The 15822-nt window shown below is 44.6% G+C and overlaps 1 protein-coding gene across 1 annotated transcript in view; it reads left to right on the top strand.

Moving 5' to 3' along the window:
- The window catches only part of TCERG1L (transcription elongation regulator 1 like), an 87427-nt gene extending 73755 nt beyond the window's left edge, over positions 1-13672 (top strand). The window contains 4 exon segments of the mRNA XM_075423942.1: positions 4751-4886; positions 7716-7805; positions 11003-11121; positions 12686-13672. Coding sequence (XP_075280057.1) covers positions 4751-4886; positions 7716-7805; positions 11003-11121; positions 12686-12842 — 502 coding nt within the window. The 3' untranslated portion in view covers positions 12843-13672.
- Positions 13673-15822: the final 2150 nt, after the last annotated feature.

Below are 15822 nucleotides of genomic sequence, written 5' to 3'. Positions count from 1 at the left end.
AATTTGTAGCAAGATTTTCATTGAGGGGAGATTTAAAGCTCTGAGAACCCTACTGTAAGTTCTATCTTGAACTTTTTAGATAAATCTTGAGATTAGTAGGTACCAATTCTTACTTGCTGTATTTGGACAATTAGTCCAATGAAAGTCAAGGGCAGCATTCACATAATAAACAAGTGAGATGTGGCTTGACAACGCAGCGTTTTCTGAGACTCTGTTGTGACGATCCCAATTCCCCAGAAGTTTGACCTGCCACTAAAAAGCTGTAAAGTGTTTATTTTTCTGTCAGCAGAACATACATCCCAAACTACTACATGACTTCTGCAGCCATTTGAATTTTAAATTCTCTTTTATAACGTGAAGATTTCCTGATGTTTGGCTTTGTATTCTGAAACAATGGCAGAATAGAGAGGTTTATGGATGGACCTTTAAAATACTGACCTTTTACTAAAGAAAAGCAGTCCAAATGCTTGTTTAAATCTATGAATTTTAGACTATAGCTAACAATTCATGACATAAATCCTACAATATTTGACTTTTTTTCATTTCAAACTAGAATTTAGTTGTCCTTGGGATGAAAATCGTGTATGACCTATTTTGCTATGCTAAGATTGTTTTTGTTAATGATCTGGGTGAGACATCCAACTGGAGATTGCATGGTCCTGTCCCACGGGTGTCCACCTCATCGAGCAACCTCCCATCTCCACAGCTGAGACCTGGGAGCAGTGGTTTGCCCAGCAGTTCCAACCACTGCTGCCATCACTGAAATTATTGTTTCGGAGTGCCGTGGGTCTCGGTTGCCTACATCTGTGTGTCTGAATGAGTCAGCCAAAAGCAGAACTGATTTAAAAACTGTGGCTTGTAATTGCTTGTAAGAAAAGCCGCCAAGTTACTCCATGGCATAAACAGCAAAAGGGGAATTCTGAAGCAGAGTCTACTAAAGCGCTGGTAGAGCTCTGAGTTTTGGATAACAGGCTGTGCATCACCAGCTTCTCATGTTCCAAGCTACACGTCCACAGTCCGGATCTGACTTTCTCTCCCTGTGCTTTGTTTTCCTTGGGAAATAGTAATTATATATTAATTAATAATTCCATATAGACTCATAGAATGGTTTGAGTTGAGAGGGACCTTATAGATCATCTCATTCCAACCCCCTGCCATGGGCAGGGACCCCTTCCACCAGCCCAGGTTGCTCAGAGCCCCGTCCAACCTGGCCTTGAACCCTGCCAGGGAGCGGGCAGCCACAGCTTCTCTGGGCAGCCTGGGCCAGGGCCTCTCCACCCTCAGAGTGAAGAATTTCTTCCTTCTGTCTAATCTAAACCTACCCTCTTTCAGTGTGAAGCTGTTACCCCTTGTCCCATCACCCCCTGCCCTTGTCTCAGCCCCTCTCCAGCTCTCTCACAATCCCTCCAGGCACTGGCAGCTGCTCTAAGGTCTCCCTGGTGCCTTTTCCTCCCCAGGCTGAGCAGCCCCAGCTCTCCCAGCCTCTCCTCCCAGCAGAGGGGTTCCAGCCCTCGCATCATGGCTGGGACCTCCTCTGACCCCGCTCCCACAGCTCCAGCTCTGCCCTGTGCTGAGGGCTCCAGAGCTGGACGCAGGACTCCCGGGAGTCTCAGCAGAGCGGGGCAGAGGGGTGGAATTGCCTTCTGTACCAAGTGCTTTCCTCTGTGTGAAGGCAGTGAGGCAGTGAGTGTTGTCCTGCGAACGCTGTTGGGGGTGGGAGCCCCCTCCTCCCGCTGTCCTGTGATGCTCTGTGTGCCTGTCCCCCACCGGCACCCACGCTGCGGGGCTGGCCGGTCCCACCGGGACAGGAGAACCCGGCATCGCTGCAAGTGCAAGGCAGGTTGTGGCTGGATGCTCACAGCCCTGCAGCTGCCGTCTGCAGCAGAACGGGAAATTGAACCCCATCTTTACCCCTGCACAACCGTTACCCACTTATTTTTGCAATACCCACTTATTTTTGCAGTACCCACTTATTTTTGCAATACCCACTAATTTTTGCAATATCGACATCTTTTCTTGTTTAAGTATAACTAAAAAAGGAGGTGTTATGTACTTTCAGGGTTTGTTTTGAACGATGCTGTATTCCCTATTCTGTTTTATCTAAGTAAAGTTACTTAGTGAATCAGGTTGTTCCTTTGCTGCGCAGTAAATCACCGGCTCGACAGAAAGCGCTGTGCTGAAGAAGGGATCCCATCAAAGTTCCATCACAATTCTTCATAATTCAACTAGAGGGTCAGCACACAGATGTCTGGGAGAGGTCTCCAATTCCAGTATTTTTGCATCAGTTGTTCCTTCCAGTGTTCATGTTTATGTCTATATTCACATTTATGTGTTGAATTTACACTGGGAAGAGCAGAGCTGCTGTTTCGCTTCTCCTGCTCTTGGCTTGGCTGGTGGCAGAGCTGGCAGCGGGGCTGGGCGCGGGCTGGCTGCAGAAGAAAGCAGGGCTCCGTCCTTGCTCTCGGGGACGTTTGCACCACCTCTGCCCGGTGCTTCCAGCCAGAACCTGGGCTCCACAAGCTGCTGTTGCGCTTTTATTTATGTTTTATTGAGGTGTAATGAAATTGCTTAACAATACTGAAGAGAAATTCTTACTCAGGCAATGCTCTGATTGTATCTCTACAAAAGAAAAACAATTTTCAGATAAAGTTGGGTTTTCTTCTCAGAATGACAGACGATCTCGGGGGTCTCTGTCCCACCCTGCTCCCCGCGGGTCATCCAGGGACCTGTCCGGGGGGCTGAGCATCCCCAGGGCTGGAGCCCCACAGCCTCCCTGGGCAGCCTGCCCCAGCATCCCCCCCGTCCTCCCAGTAAAACACCATTTCCCTGTGCTTACGTGGGTTTGCTGTGTTGCAGTTCGCGCCCATTGCCTCTTCTCCTTGCAGTGGGTGCCCGATTCACGCAGGAACGCCTCCCTGCCCTGTCCATTCTGAGACTTGCAGGCTTCCACGCCCGTGCTGAGAGGCTGCCCGCGTGTGTCTTTCGGGGCAGGAAGTCACACAGTTTGTTGGGCAGATTACTGTATTATTTGCCAAAGAAAATTGCATTCTTTAGTGTCATTTTTGGTGTGAGGGAGAAAAGTCCGTGTGATTTGCAGCATCATTTTCAATCGCGTGGGAAGGACTGAAGGCAAGAGGGGCTCTGCTGGTGCTTGGCCAGGGGAGCAGTGCGCTGCGTTTCTCTCCGTTTTGGCCTGAAACAGTTCTTTGTCTGTGCTAGAAATTGGATTGGGCCTTTCATGGATCATGTCACAGAAGAAAATTTGCTATTCGATCTAAAAAACGCTGTCATTCTGTGAAGAACACCAGTTTGATATCTCTGAAATCACTAGTAATGCAGCATCATTTGAAGATAAATGCAAGTGTAATGTAATTATTTGTGGAAGGAAGATAATACGCTGGGGCTCACATTACATACTGATCTAATTCATTTGCTTGGAAATAAAAAAGCCTTCTCCTGTTGAAATGTCAAACTAAGTATTGTTCGTAGTGGTGAAGATTGCATCAGTAGAAAATGCAGTTGTGCTTTGTAGGAGGCTAAAAATCAAATCGCCTGACTTTCATTATCCTCGCTTGAACCTGGTGATCATCTGAAGGCACCTGATCTCTTCAGAAAGAGCCTGAATTTGTGCTGAAGCCGTTCATTGCTCGAAGCGTTACGGAGCAGCGGGGTGGACCCAGAGCAGAGGTCCGGTTCTGAGGTCTGAGCTGGCCAGCTGAAGTCAGGGCTTTCGTGTCCTCAGCTCAAGCCCCGTCTCCTCCTGGAGCAGAACCCTTCCTCCCGTCAAGGTTCCCATCTAATCGACCTCTCGCTGCAGATGCTGAGGGCACACGGGGGCAAATCTTCAGCCCTTGAAACAGTGGGGAAACAGGCGTTCGCTTCCAGCGCTGACAGAGCGCGCCGTTAATGGTCTCTGATAAAATTGTGTAGATTTTTATCTGGTTTGAAACGGTGGTGACACGGATTGTGCAGGATTGCACCTGAGGAGAGCATCCCTCTCGTGCTGCCGCAGCTTTGTGGTTGCAACCTGCAGTAAACTGCCCTTCCTCCCCGAAATGAGCACCGCGGTGCTACGCACCGGCGTTTATCCAGGGGGTCTTGTAAGCAAAGGGGCTCGGGCGGTAAGTAGTAGGTGTTTTCTCAGAAACACCTATTTATTCTAATCAGGTGCAGTCTTGGCAGAAGGCTGTCAGGATATACACAGACCTTCTGGCACCGACAAAGGGCAGGTTCTTCGCTGATGCTTTATTGCAGGCGTGTGCGTGCGAGGCATCACCAGAGTACTTCTCTTAGGAGTGAGGTGGTGGAGTGCGTGGGAATGTAAAATAAAGATTAATGTTGACATTGAAGTTTGGAGGCACAAAGACAGAGGGAAGAAAAATAAGCCAAGATGAGTGTCTTCAGTCACTCCTTTGAAGTCTCCACTCCTTGACCAGTTTTATATAAAGCTGTCACTTCTCTGTAGCCTGAAATACAGCGTAGTGTTTCGCTGCCGAGTTCCTCTGTGGTCACCCCGGTAGAGCATCCTTCCACGTAACGAGCTGCTGGAGGTCCCTTCAGGGCCTGCCAGCCTGCGGTTTGAGAACGAACCATGGGTTTGGGTCCCTCCTCGGCTGTCAGCCTCCGCTCCCCGGCTCTGCTCCACGTACACCGAGGAGTCCTGCCGTCCTGGAGGATTTTCTGGAGAGGGTAAAGAACCTCCTTCCGAGCTGGCAGTTACTGAACTACTTTCTATCTTACCTTGTTAAAGAACAGAAGATTGCCAAGCTGCTGACCAGGGGAAGGCTGACGTGGAGAACAAGAGCGAGGGAACCTCGGCACCTCAGATCACGCCTTCCCTGGAGGAGCGCATCACGCATTTCCGAGACATGCTTCTGGAGCGAGGGGTAAGGCGCGCGCTGGCGTTCGTTGACGTGCCTCATTTATGAAAACAGGGCATCATCTAGGATCCCTGCAGGAATCGTTTCGTAACTAGGAGTTAGCAGGCAGAGGAAGAATTATCGAGAGGGGTTTTTTTTCTCTCTGCCAGTGCTGTGAGCCTCATGACCGATGGTGAAGTGTGAATTACAGGTCACCTGATAGCACCTGGTAATGGAGTTTGTAAAGACCTTCAGCCTGGTTTTTGTTTTCTGTGGTAGCATGTACAAACCTGTGCTGAACAGACCACGTAAGGACTACCAACAATATGAGGAGTTTTGGATACCGTTATTTATATACGTAAAATCACCTTCACTAAGGTTCATCTCACAGTGTCCCCTCTTCCCGAGAAGTGATGTTTTTGAGCATGAATGGAATTAATAAGCATACCAGGTTTAGGTCCTAATCCTGCAAATGTAAATGGGTGTATAATGGAGCAGTGTGTGCAGATCTTCTACCTCCAGCACTCTGCAAATACGTGTTCTGTAGAAGCTCGTGTAATTTCTGTAAAGAAAAAAATCCAAGGTGTCTGTTGTTAGGCAGTAAAGCCTATAAAATTTATCACTAGTAATCAGCAGACTTTAAAGGTAGGTAATTAGAGCTTCAGAAGCTCAACGGTAAATTATCTCCACTCCAGGCTGACTTCATTAATACATTTTTTTATTTATGCTTAAAAAATGCAGAAGTGCCATAAAGGAATACTGGTTGAAGATTTCTGCTGGCATATTTTAAGTCAGGGGGCAATAAGTCAAAATTTGAAATTACTGGGGATGTTCTGTGATAGAATTCCTCAGGTGTTTCCAGTGCAAGAGTCAGACATGCTCATAAAAAGAAGAAATTCAGGGAATTTACTGTCTGTTTTTGCTTTTATTTTAAAATGTATAAATAATAGGGTACTTTGTTTTTTCCCTAAGTGTTTTTTAAATATCCAGAGAAGCTGCTGGTTAGCGCGTGCTGGTTGGCATTTCTTGGAAGGCAGTGAGGCCATTAGTGTTATTTTCAAACTGGTTATTTAAGCAAACATCTCCTGCCGTTTCCTTGGAATGCTGTTATTTCTCAAGAAGGTACTTGGTGGCATTAGGGAGAGCATGAACTAGATGGAGTTCTTCAGCGTAGTTCTGAATCTTTCTACGTGAATTATATCAATGAAAGGATGTTCATTGTAACGCTGTAAAAATAAAATGTGATTTTGGTGTAGCTCCAAGACAATAGCACTGTTTTGAAGTCTGTGGCGAGTTTTCCAATGTGAAACTGTAATCTCTGATGTCCTTCTGGAATTTTAAACATTTTCACAAAAGCTTGAGAAAATCTAAGCCTCGTGCTGGCTCCCTCGCAGCCGTGGCATCAAAATAGCCACGTTCTCCAGCCTGGATTTCCAGGAAATTCTGCTCTTTGCTAGGATGGTGTCAGTGAAACAAGGTTATTTTAAGGATTCAAAATGATATTTTTCCCTCAAGATTTTACTTCTTAATATTGGGGAGAAAAAAGGGGGGCCTGGGGTGTCCTGACCTCCACCTTCCAGCTCAGTTTTTCCCCTGTGCTTTGCACTGGGGTTAGGAGCAGGAGTTGAGAACTGGAAGCCCATGACATGCTCGGGTCTCTCTTGCTTGTCATCCGTGGTGGTCCTGGGCCACAGAAGTCACCGTTTATCCTGGGAGGAGATGCCGTTCCCCTTCCCCAGTGCTCGTGGTCCCTGGCTGAATGGCCCATGGTCGGGAAGACGACCGCGACGCAACACACACTGGGAGTTGAGTCAGAATGTGGAGATTTTATATGCGTTTGCAGAGCTCCAAAGTGAGTATCCTGAACAGCATATGACCTGTAGCTAGAATTAAATCATAAATATCAGTAGCCACACTTATTTTAGGTGTGTGTCTGCAGTATGTCAAATTAAATCATTGCCAAACAAAAAATCATAAACAGGAATGATGAGATGACAAATGAGCCCGAGCTTAACTAGCTTTGAGTTCAGACTGGCTGCCTACTGGAAACAAAGCCGATGTCCAAAGGAGAGTATATGAGACATCCTGAAAAAAAGGATTCCTGCTGCTGAGCTTCTGGAGGGGGAAGACCCCAACTCTCAGGACTTCGCCACCCGCGTGGGCACGGAGGGCGAGCCGCATGCTGCGAGACGATGGCGTCTGGAGGAGGCGGCCATGGATCAGCCTGACCTTCGAATTGTCCAGTTTCTAACCACTCTTAAGAGGAAAACCAGTCCGTTCAAACCCACTTTTCTTTGTCAGAGGTTTCCTGTTTGAGCATGCCACTCTGTTTTTGTTATACTTCACATACGTGATGTGGGGGGAGGCCTCGAGATGGAGGAGGCAGCCGTGCTGTTGGAGGGAAGCGGCACGTTTGCTGCAAAAACGTGGTGCTTTGAAGATTTCCAGTGTGTGCACGCATTGACAGCCTGCTTTGGGTTATAATTTAAGTTTTGGAGAGAAGGGGAGTTAAAGATGAGATAATTGCTTGAATGGAAATTGATGCTTCTGTTGTACAAAGGGGATAATGAAATGGATATTTCCCTTTCTGCTGCAGATTCTTTCCATCAGAAAAACGTGGAAGGAGCGTCTCCCAGATACGCACTGAGGTGTCCTAGAGCAAATCAATACTAATGGTGTGGGGGCGACCATAGCATTGCCAGAAACAGATTAAAATTCAACTTCCAACCGCTCCGAGGCAGCCTTTAGAGGGTTCATTAGCTTTCTGAACTACTCTTTTGCTTCAGCTTGGAACATTTCCTTCTTTCACATCCTTATTAAAATTCCTTAATGCAACTGTGTTTGTGTACTTCACAGGTTTCAGCATTTTCTACATGGGAAAAAGAGTTACACAAAATAGTCTTTGATCCACGTTACCTTCTGCTCAATTCAGAAGAGCGTAAACAGGTGAGCATTACCGCCAGTGTAGCTTCTGACGGGCAGCAGACGTCTCCCAAATTAATGGTAATAACAGAGTAATTATCTTGGTAGGATAAAAAGAATTGCATAAAATTAGAATTTCTTTGTTGAGTTTTTCGGTGAGACTCGTGGTGTAGGCTCTGCTCATGAGAAGGTGCCGTCTCCTTGGAAGAGCAAGTGGCAGCAAGTGAGGGTGTGCATGGAGACGGGCTACGGTCTCTTGGGTTGTAGGAACAAACCCTGCTGAGTCTGGGAGACTGGGCTGTAGGAAGGGAAGTGGCCGTAACGTAATGTTTCCACTCTGAATTATTTAAATATGGTAGAGAGACTACTTCATTTTTATTACTTAGAATATTTTCTGGGAGTTTGACAGTATTTACTGCTATATTTTGCAATAACTAAACTTGCTAGACATAAATGGATAGAGCACTGTGGCTGTGCTGGTATCTGTTTGAAAGGCTTTAGTTCTTCTGGCGAGCTGCAAAGGGAAGTGGACTTTCTGCTGCCTCGTTTATTGAGCTGTTAATTATCACTAGGGATCTAAAGGAACCTGAGGGTTGCAGATTAGTCTAAAAAATTTAAGGAGAGATGCAAGGATGTTGCAGGGAAGGTGAACGCTTCTATTCTGTAGTTATTTCTCTTCCGTACCAATCTTTTGTCATCCTGGAGAAGGAACCGTTTTGAATATGGAATTGTCCATTTTATAAATAAACACGATGAAAAATGTACTAATTCCTATTCCGTTGCGCTGGGGCCCATATTGTCTGGTGATTCTCCAGAGAGCTTCCTGTAGGCATTTACGGAGGGACTGGGCACATAAATCTTCATTTACTCCCTTTCCAATATTTTCTTTCCTAAGAAAAAAAAGTGAAATAAAATAATAATGAAATATGGGAACGAAAATGTAAGAGAAACTGCTGGAACAGAAAATACTGCTAGACAAGAAACTAGGCAGGGAGCTTCATATTTATTTCAGGGAATCAGCAAGGGCAAAACCTAGACCTAGATGAGTCAATCAAGTTCTATTACTACTTTCATTTTGTCAGCCTTGGAGGTGATATAATAAAAATACGTCATGAATACACATAATATGATGTGCTTGAAGCGCTGCTAAGGGAGACCTCGTCTGTGGGGTGTATTTAATACTCAAGGAAAGGGTTATGAAAAGCAAGTAGGCACTCCTGTAGGTAGAAGCCCGTGGCCAGGCTGAGGCTGGGTCTGCGAGTGACGTGGTTCAGGCTCAGAGCTAAGGGGGACGAGGGTGATGGTCGGCTGCTCTGCTACCAAACGGGTGAAAACACACTGAGCTTGGGAGCACACGCCACCTGCGGAAGATGTTTTAGCTACTAAGCTTGAAGTTAAGATTTTCAGATGTTCTTTATGAGTAGTTCCATTTAATTAGACCCCATTCTTCTCCAAGAAGTAATTTTAAGAAGAAAGTTAGACTTGGACAAGAGTAGATGCCTGAGTTCTTCCCAAAGTGCAACTCAAATCAGTAGAAGACATTATTTAGGTTTATGGAAACTTCTGCCTTTCACAGATGCTGACTGCGTGGCCTGAATAGCGAGCGTCTGAGTACTTTTAAATTATGCACATGAATTTGTATTGGAGGGAATTAGAGGGGATAAGCAGCTCACAATGAAAGTGAGGAATGAGTGAATGAAGGAGTGAAGGAATGAATGAAGGCGCGAAGGATGGATGAAGGAGTGCCGGAGCATCGCTGGCTCTGCTGCCGTTTTCTTCTCTCCACGGTTGGGCAGGTAGATTGGAAAGGGCAGGGAAAGCATTCTGACCATGATCTCCATGCATCTGAGGGAACCTCCTCTTGACTTGGACTTGTGTTGGGGCGGGTTTGACTTCCAGGAGTGCAAGCTCTGCTGTCAGTGGGTGTCCTTACACAGCCCGAGGAACGTAACGATCTGTTATTGAACATCTGCGGTGTGCTCTGCTTGCTTCCCAATATTTGCCAAGGGGTTATTAACAGTTGAAAGATGCTACTATATTTAAGCAAGGAACCCTGAAGGGTAAAGGAGCAACTGTGTTGAAATAATGAGCTATCTGTTAATTTTGATTTATTGCCTTCATAATACCTTCACTGACACCAGAAAGGCAAGCAAGAACAGTGTAATCTACTTTATTTGCTCCATTTTTTCCATCTCCTCTTATACTCAACTTACGCCACAGCATACAGTGTAATATCTTTAGATTTCCTGGCTTTTTCGTAGTACCTTTTTCATGGCCACTTTTTGATGTTTACTTTTCCAGTGCTGTTTCTTCCCTTTTCCACATATCATACTAAACACCAGTTGTAATTTGGTTACTTTAGCTTTAATGAAATGTAGATTTGCACCTGTACATTCTCCTGGCTGATGAGAAAGCAACTGTTGTAGTAACTGTAGTAATCATATTTAATGTATGTAATTTGTGGTGAAACGGATGGTGAATATGAAAGCTAATAGCATTTTGAGGAGCAGCTCCTTTTGTTCAACAACTTGGTGTGCCACACTTTTTAGAGCGTGAAACCAGCAGAGCCAGGTTTTTGGTATTATAAATGTGATTAAAGCAGCTGGCAGAAATTTGTGACATAGTGAACTCTTAACTCCTTTTCCAAAAGTCCTCATGCTGAGCACCATGCTGCATATTTAGCTGCCAAATACCATTAGAGGAAAGTTGGCGACCATTCCAAACAGATTAAAGCTTTGGGGTCTATGTGTACAGAGGATGATGTGTAAGCTCGTGTTTTTTGACAACTGATTTGAAAGGTCTTCAGGCTTTTTGGGGGGTAACCTACAAAATATTGACGTTTAGCATTATAGACATTTTCAGGAATTCCAGCAAGTTGGGAAAGATGCGAGGTCCAAACGAAAGAAGTGCAGTCAGTTGTACAGACGTACAAAAATAGAGCTGTAGGCATGAAAATGTGAGCAAGAGTCAGGAGATTTTCATTTATGTTGCACATGATGTTTGAATGAAGATGTTATCTGTCCAGATTATACCTTTGTCCAGCTACTTATTTTGTGAGAACGTGATCAGTGCTTCATGAAGCAGGTCCTGTACTGCGAGTCAGCGTGTACTGAGGGCAGATAAGAACTGCAGGTCCCGAGATTGACAGCCCTTTGATGAAGCATAAATACCGTAAAGGCTTTGTTAATAAATGCTGTATCTTGTTTCCCTGTCTTGGAAAGATATTTGAACAGTTTGTCAAGACCAGGATCAGAGAAGAGTACAAAGAAAAGAAAAATAAGTTGCTGTTAGCCAAAGAAGAATTTAAAAAGCTCCTTGAAGAATCCAAGTTATCGCCAAGGTATGGCAATGCCTGCTGAAGATTTTTTGAGATAAGCTTTCTTGTTTAGCCTCTGCTGATCAGCTTTCTCGTTTAGCCTCTGCTGATCAGCCCTGGAACGCCAGAGCGCTGAAGCTACTCCCCATAGCCAGCGTGTGCATCCGTTGTTACTGCGCAGTGCTGACATTTCGTCCCTATTTTTACAATATTTTGTTATATTCCTGGGAAAGGGAATGTGCCGTTTCTCTCTCTGTTCCTTTCTCTCTCGCTCTGTCATTAAAAACATGTAATAGTTTGCATAAAACATTTCTTTTATATGCCTATGTATGGTATAATTATAGAACACACGCACGTATGTATTTGCTATGTAAAACCCCACCCGAATATTAAATCTCATTTATATTAGGCATACAGCTGTAACTAGTGAAAAACTGCGGTTAGGGTTTTTTTTTGATAGAAGAGCAACATAATTTAACAAAGTTAGTGTCAATACCACATCGCTAAATTAAAATAAACCATGCAGTGCAAGGATTTATTTTTCTGCATTGATTTTGAAGTAACGGATCCAAAACTGCACAATGGCAAATGCAGTTCTTAGGATAGCACTTGCTCGTTTGTATATGATATGAAAATAAAGAGGTGTATGTGTTTTAAGTGTGGTTAAACTGTTGGAACTAAGAAATCATGGTTTTCTCTGCTAAACTATGCAGGTAATTGTACAGCACTGCCCGCCTGGACACACGGATAGAACAACGCATCAGGCTCTTTGGAAGTAATAATTAGAAGGGTTTTTTTACAACAAAGCTCAGAATATTCTGGGCTAATGCAGCAGCTAAATGCTGGTTCCAGCAGTGATTTTTTCAGTCTGCAAGAGCAAAATCGTGCTGGCCTGCAGGACAGAGCACATTTTACCGATTAATATTTTTGTTGAGCTGACTGTGAGACCACAGCATCAAAGAAACTCATTCACCAGCAGCAGTCTCTGGCCGGCTTTCGACAGGCAATAAGAGGCCACGTTTGCACTGGCAAATGCTGGACCTGCTGGTTAAGTCCTCAGGCAGAGCTGCCCCTGGGTTTCAGCTGCATTGTGCCCATCACTTGGTTACAAGCAATGTTTTGCCATTTTCAGAGAAGATGAAATCGGTGTGGTATTTCCCCAGGTGTCCGGTACTGCTGCCAGGCCAGGGGATGTGTTAGCAATTAGACACGGGTGTGGGGTTGCCCTACTGTAGGCTAAGTACTGAGATACTGTCCGTAAGTACCGGCAGGCGTAGGTTAAAGCCGCGGTAACTGGGCTGCAACCAACACTGTGTTAAGGATTCAGAATTGTCGCGTCAGCTGTCACCCAGGTTTGAATCGAAAAGCAGAGGTTAGCTCTTGCAGGCTGCCCCGTGAGTCCAGAGCCTGGGCAGTCCGGGCATGGTCTCGCCTCCCTCGTCCCGCCTTTACCATCATGGTCCTGTCCGATACTCCCCAGAACACCCCTCGTTTTTAGTGTCCGTCTGAAAAGTTACGCGAGATCCAGGTCCAAGAGTCTGAGTGTGGAGGGACAGAGTCACAGCTTTAAAATGTCTCTCTTCTGCAGAACAACCTTTAAGGAATTCGCAGAGAAGTACGGAAGAGACCAGCGCTTTCGCCTTGTTCAGAAGAAGAAGGACCAAGAGCATTTCTTCAACCAGTTCATACTTATTCTTAAAAAGAGGGACAAAGAAAACAGGCTAAGGCTACGGAAAATGAGATAAAAACTCCTGAAACTGGCAATAAAGACACAAGTCCACTGCTGTGACTGCAGTAAGAAATGCGAACGAAGGCTGAAGCGTCCGGGGTTGAACTTGCGGCAGCTCGGCGAGGAAGCAGACGTCCCAGAGAAGAACTTGCTCTGGACGGAGTCTGTTGAGCGTGCGTTGAACTTGCGAAGGCTGTTCTGCAGGAGTCTGAAGGATATTTTGTTCTCAAAGAATTAATGTTTCATATTGAAGCTCTCTTTTGTACAACATCCAGAGTTTGATGCATTTCTAATTGCCATGATATGTCAATCCCGTAATTGTTTTAATTATGCAAATTACTTGTAATATACACAAATTATGAATCCAGTGCAGATTTGTAATTAAGCAAAAGCAGATGCCATCCATAACAATCTCAAGATATTCTCATCATTTAAAGGAATTATCTAGAGCAATCTTTTGGCAACTTTATGCGTTAACATAAAGTGTTCAGAGGTGCGGTGGTCGCAGGAGTTCATTACCCGGTGTTCATACGTCTCTGTCCAGTACTCTGAGTAGTAGTAATGAGATATTGTTGATCTTAGTGAAGACTGTGAAAATCTTGGCACATATTCCATAGGAAAACTCTTCAGTTTCGAAAATGGCTTTCTAATTACTGTGAAGGGTGCTTTCGGGCACACAGGCGATAGCAACACTTCCCCGTCACTGGTCCTGGAAAGAAGTTATTTTGTAAAACCATCACCGTACGATTTCAGTTATGTTACTGTATGTGAGAAGTCTGCATGAGATTTTTCTCATCATATTTGTATAAATAAATATTTATCTTTTTTTAATTAATAAATATTTTAAGCCAATTTTCAGGGGGTTTTAAGTGTCTAAACTTTTTGGAATATTGGGTAAAATAATGCAGGTCTCACGGTTTTTACTTGAGAGGTAGAAAACCAGAGAGAGCTCCCACCGCTCATGGTTTGTACGCAGATTCCACTCGTGTCAACTGGAGTTCTGAGCATGTTGAGAGCAAAGTAGTCGCTCTGACTATGAAGGTAGGATATCATGGCTATGGAAATCAGCTCTGCTGAACCTCAGTGCCTCCCTTCCTTTATGCTGCGGGAAAGACATGCTTTCCTCTGTGGTCATAATCATTTTCTCAGTTGACCTAATTTTTAAGTTATTACTCATTAGATTTATAGATTTCTATTTCGTAGGAGGGATTTTGATATTTTCCCTGACTAATGGTAATTTTTCTTTAGATGTGTGCTGGATATTTTTTATAATCAAGGAAATAAAGAGTATTTTCTAATGCTTTGGAAAAATGAACTCAGAATAACTCAAAGAAGAATACTGAACGTAACGTGTGTTTTAGGAAGTATATAGGGTTTCAAACGTCCGTATGAAAAAAATTGCAATTATTTCTATGAGAGCAAGATCTGCCCCAAAGTTGCTGTTGGTGTGAGTGAGGAGCCGTGCTGCTGCGTTGGGATTAACCGGTCAGACAGCCGCTGCCAGTTTTGCCTGGCCTCTGCGAGCGAGGGTGGCACTCGGGGCTGAGCGAGCCGGTAGGTGCCAGTGGATTTTACAAGGCTTGTGAGACTTGTGATAGCCGCTCCCTGACAACTCCATTTAGTGGCTATTTTCCCACCGCTGGAAGAGCCTGGTTTGCTGGCCCCTGTGTGACTCGGGAGTCCTGCGTGGACTGGGCAGAGACAAAAGCTGTTCCCGTCGGGTGGGAGCAGGCAGCAGCGACCCAGGAAAGGTGTTGGTCTTTCAGCAAACCCAAAGACTGACTTCACAGGGGGTTTGGTAAGGTTTTGCAAATTTTGCTGTTAAGAAAGAAGAAAAAGGAAGATGCAGAAAAGCAGTGAGATCTTGCTGTTATGACTGAAAGCTCTTCTGTGTCAGTGGCTTGTACCCCTTGTGTTGCTTTCTGCTTTCAATGTGTGTGGGTATCTGGACCCTACACTGCCATCCTCTAGTTCAAATATTAATAAAATCAGGTATTACTACATTGGGGATTCTCCTTGATTTTAGCATTTCCTGACAATGTCAGAAGTCCTCGTCACGATGTACGATAGTGGATGGAGAATGTGTTTGATTTTCTTGGGACATGCTGTGAAACACAAGAAGTGGTCAGTGCCAGGGGTGATACCTATCTGCTAGAAAGCCTCAGTGTTGGACTCTGTTTTCTTATATTTAAAATGGAGGACTATTAAAATAAACACAAGTAGCCCCATGATACACCAGAAGGAAATGTGCATATTAAGCCACATTGTAGTGTAAACTGCTGATAGTCACTGAGGTAGAATACCTTCAGAGAAGCACTTCAGGTTTGTCGAAGCATGTGATCTCATCCCAAATAATGTTTTATGGACTATTCATTTCACAATACCCTTAACAAATCCTAATCTCACTTCAGGTGCCTCAAATTAAAACATTCTGCTCTCTTGTTATTAACACTTAAGAAAAATGACTTTGTCGGGAGCAGCTGCTTCTCATTGCTCATCAGCAGTCTCCTCAGACGATGGCAGAGCCCGTCCACCACGTTACCTTCTCCCATTCTTGTATAGAAATTTTTTTTGCCAGCGTTTGTGTATCCTGTGTGTAACGCAGAAAACTCCCAAGGAGTTGATGGGAACAGTTACATCCTCCTTATGTGTATACCATTTTCCCCATGTATACAAATTGTCAAAATACACACATTAGCATTGTGCCTATAAATGAATTAGCGTTCATGTCTAGGACGTCAAAGAAAACGATCTCAACTTTTTAGTAAAGTCTGAGATGGATTTAGGTGCTTTTTGCTTTGCCACATTATCCTTTAGATTGGTATGGTATATAGCACATAATAGCCCTTAATATTCTAACTATTGTTGTTTATAATCAGATTACTTCAATAAGATATAACTCCTCTACAGTCAGGAAGGCCTTGAAGGTTGCAAGTGCCTTTGGTGGGTCCAAAAGCTTGGTTCAAGGTCCATCCATGTGTCCTGCAGACGGTTGG

Source organism: Opisthocomus hoazin, chromosome 6 (genome assembly GCF_030867145.1).
Source record: "Opisthocomus hoazin isolate bOpiHoa1 chromosome 6, bOpiHoa1.hap1, whole genome shotgun sequence".
Lineage (NCBI taxonomy): Eukaryota > Metazoa > Chordata > Aves > Opisthocomiformes > Opisthocomidae > Opisthocomus > Opisthocomus hoazin.
This window is presented reverse-complemented; position numbering and strand designations above follow the sequence as displayed.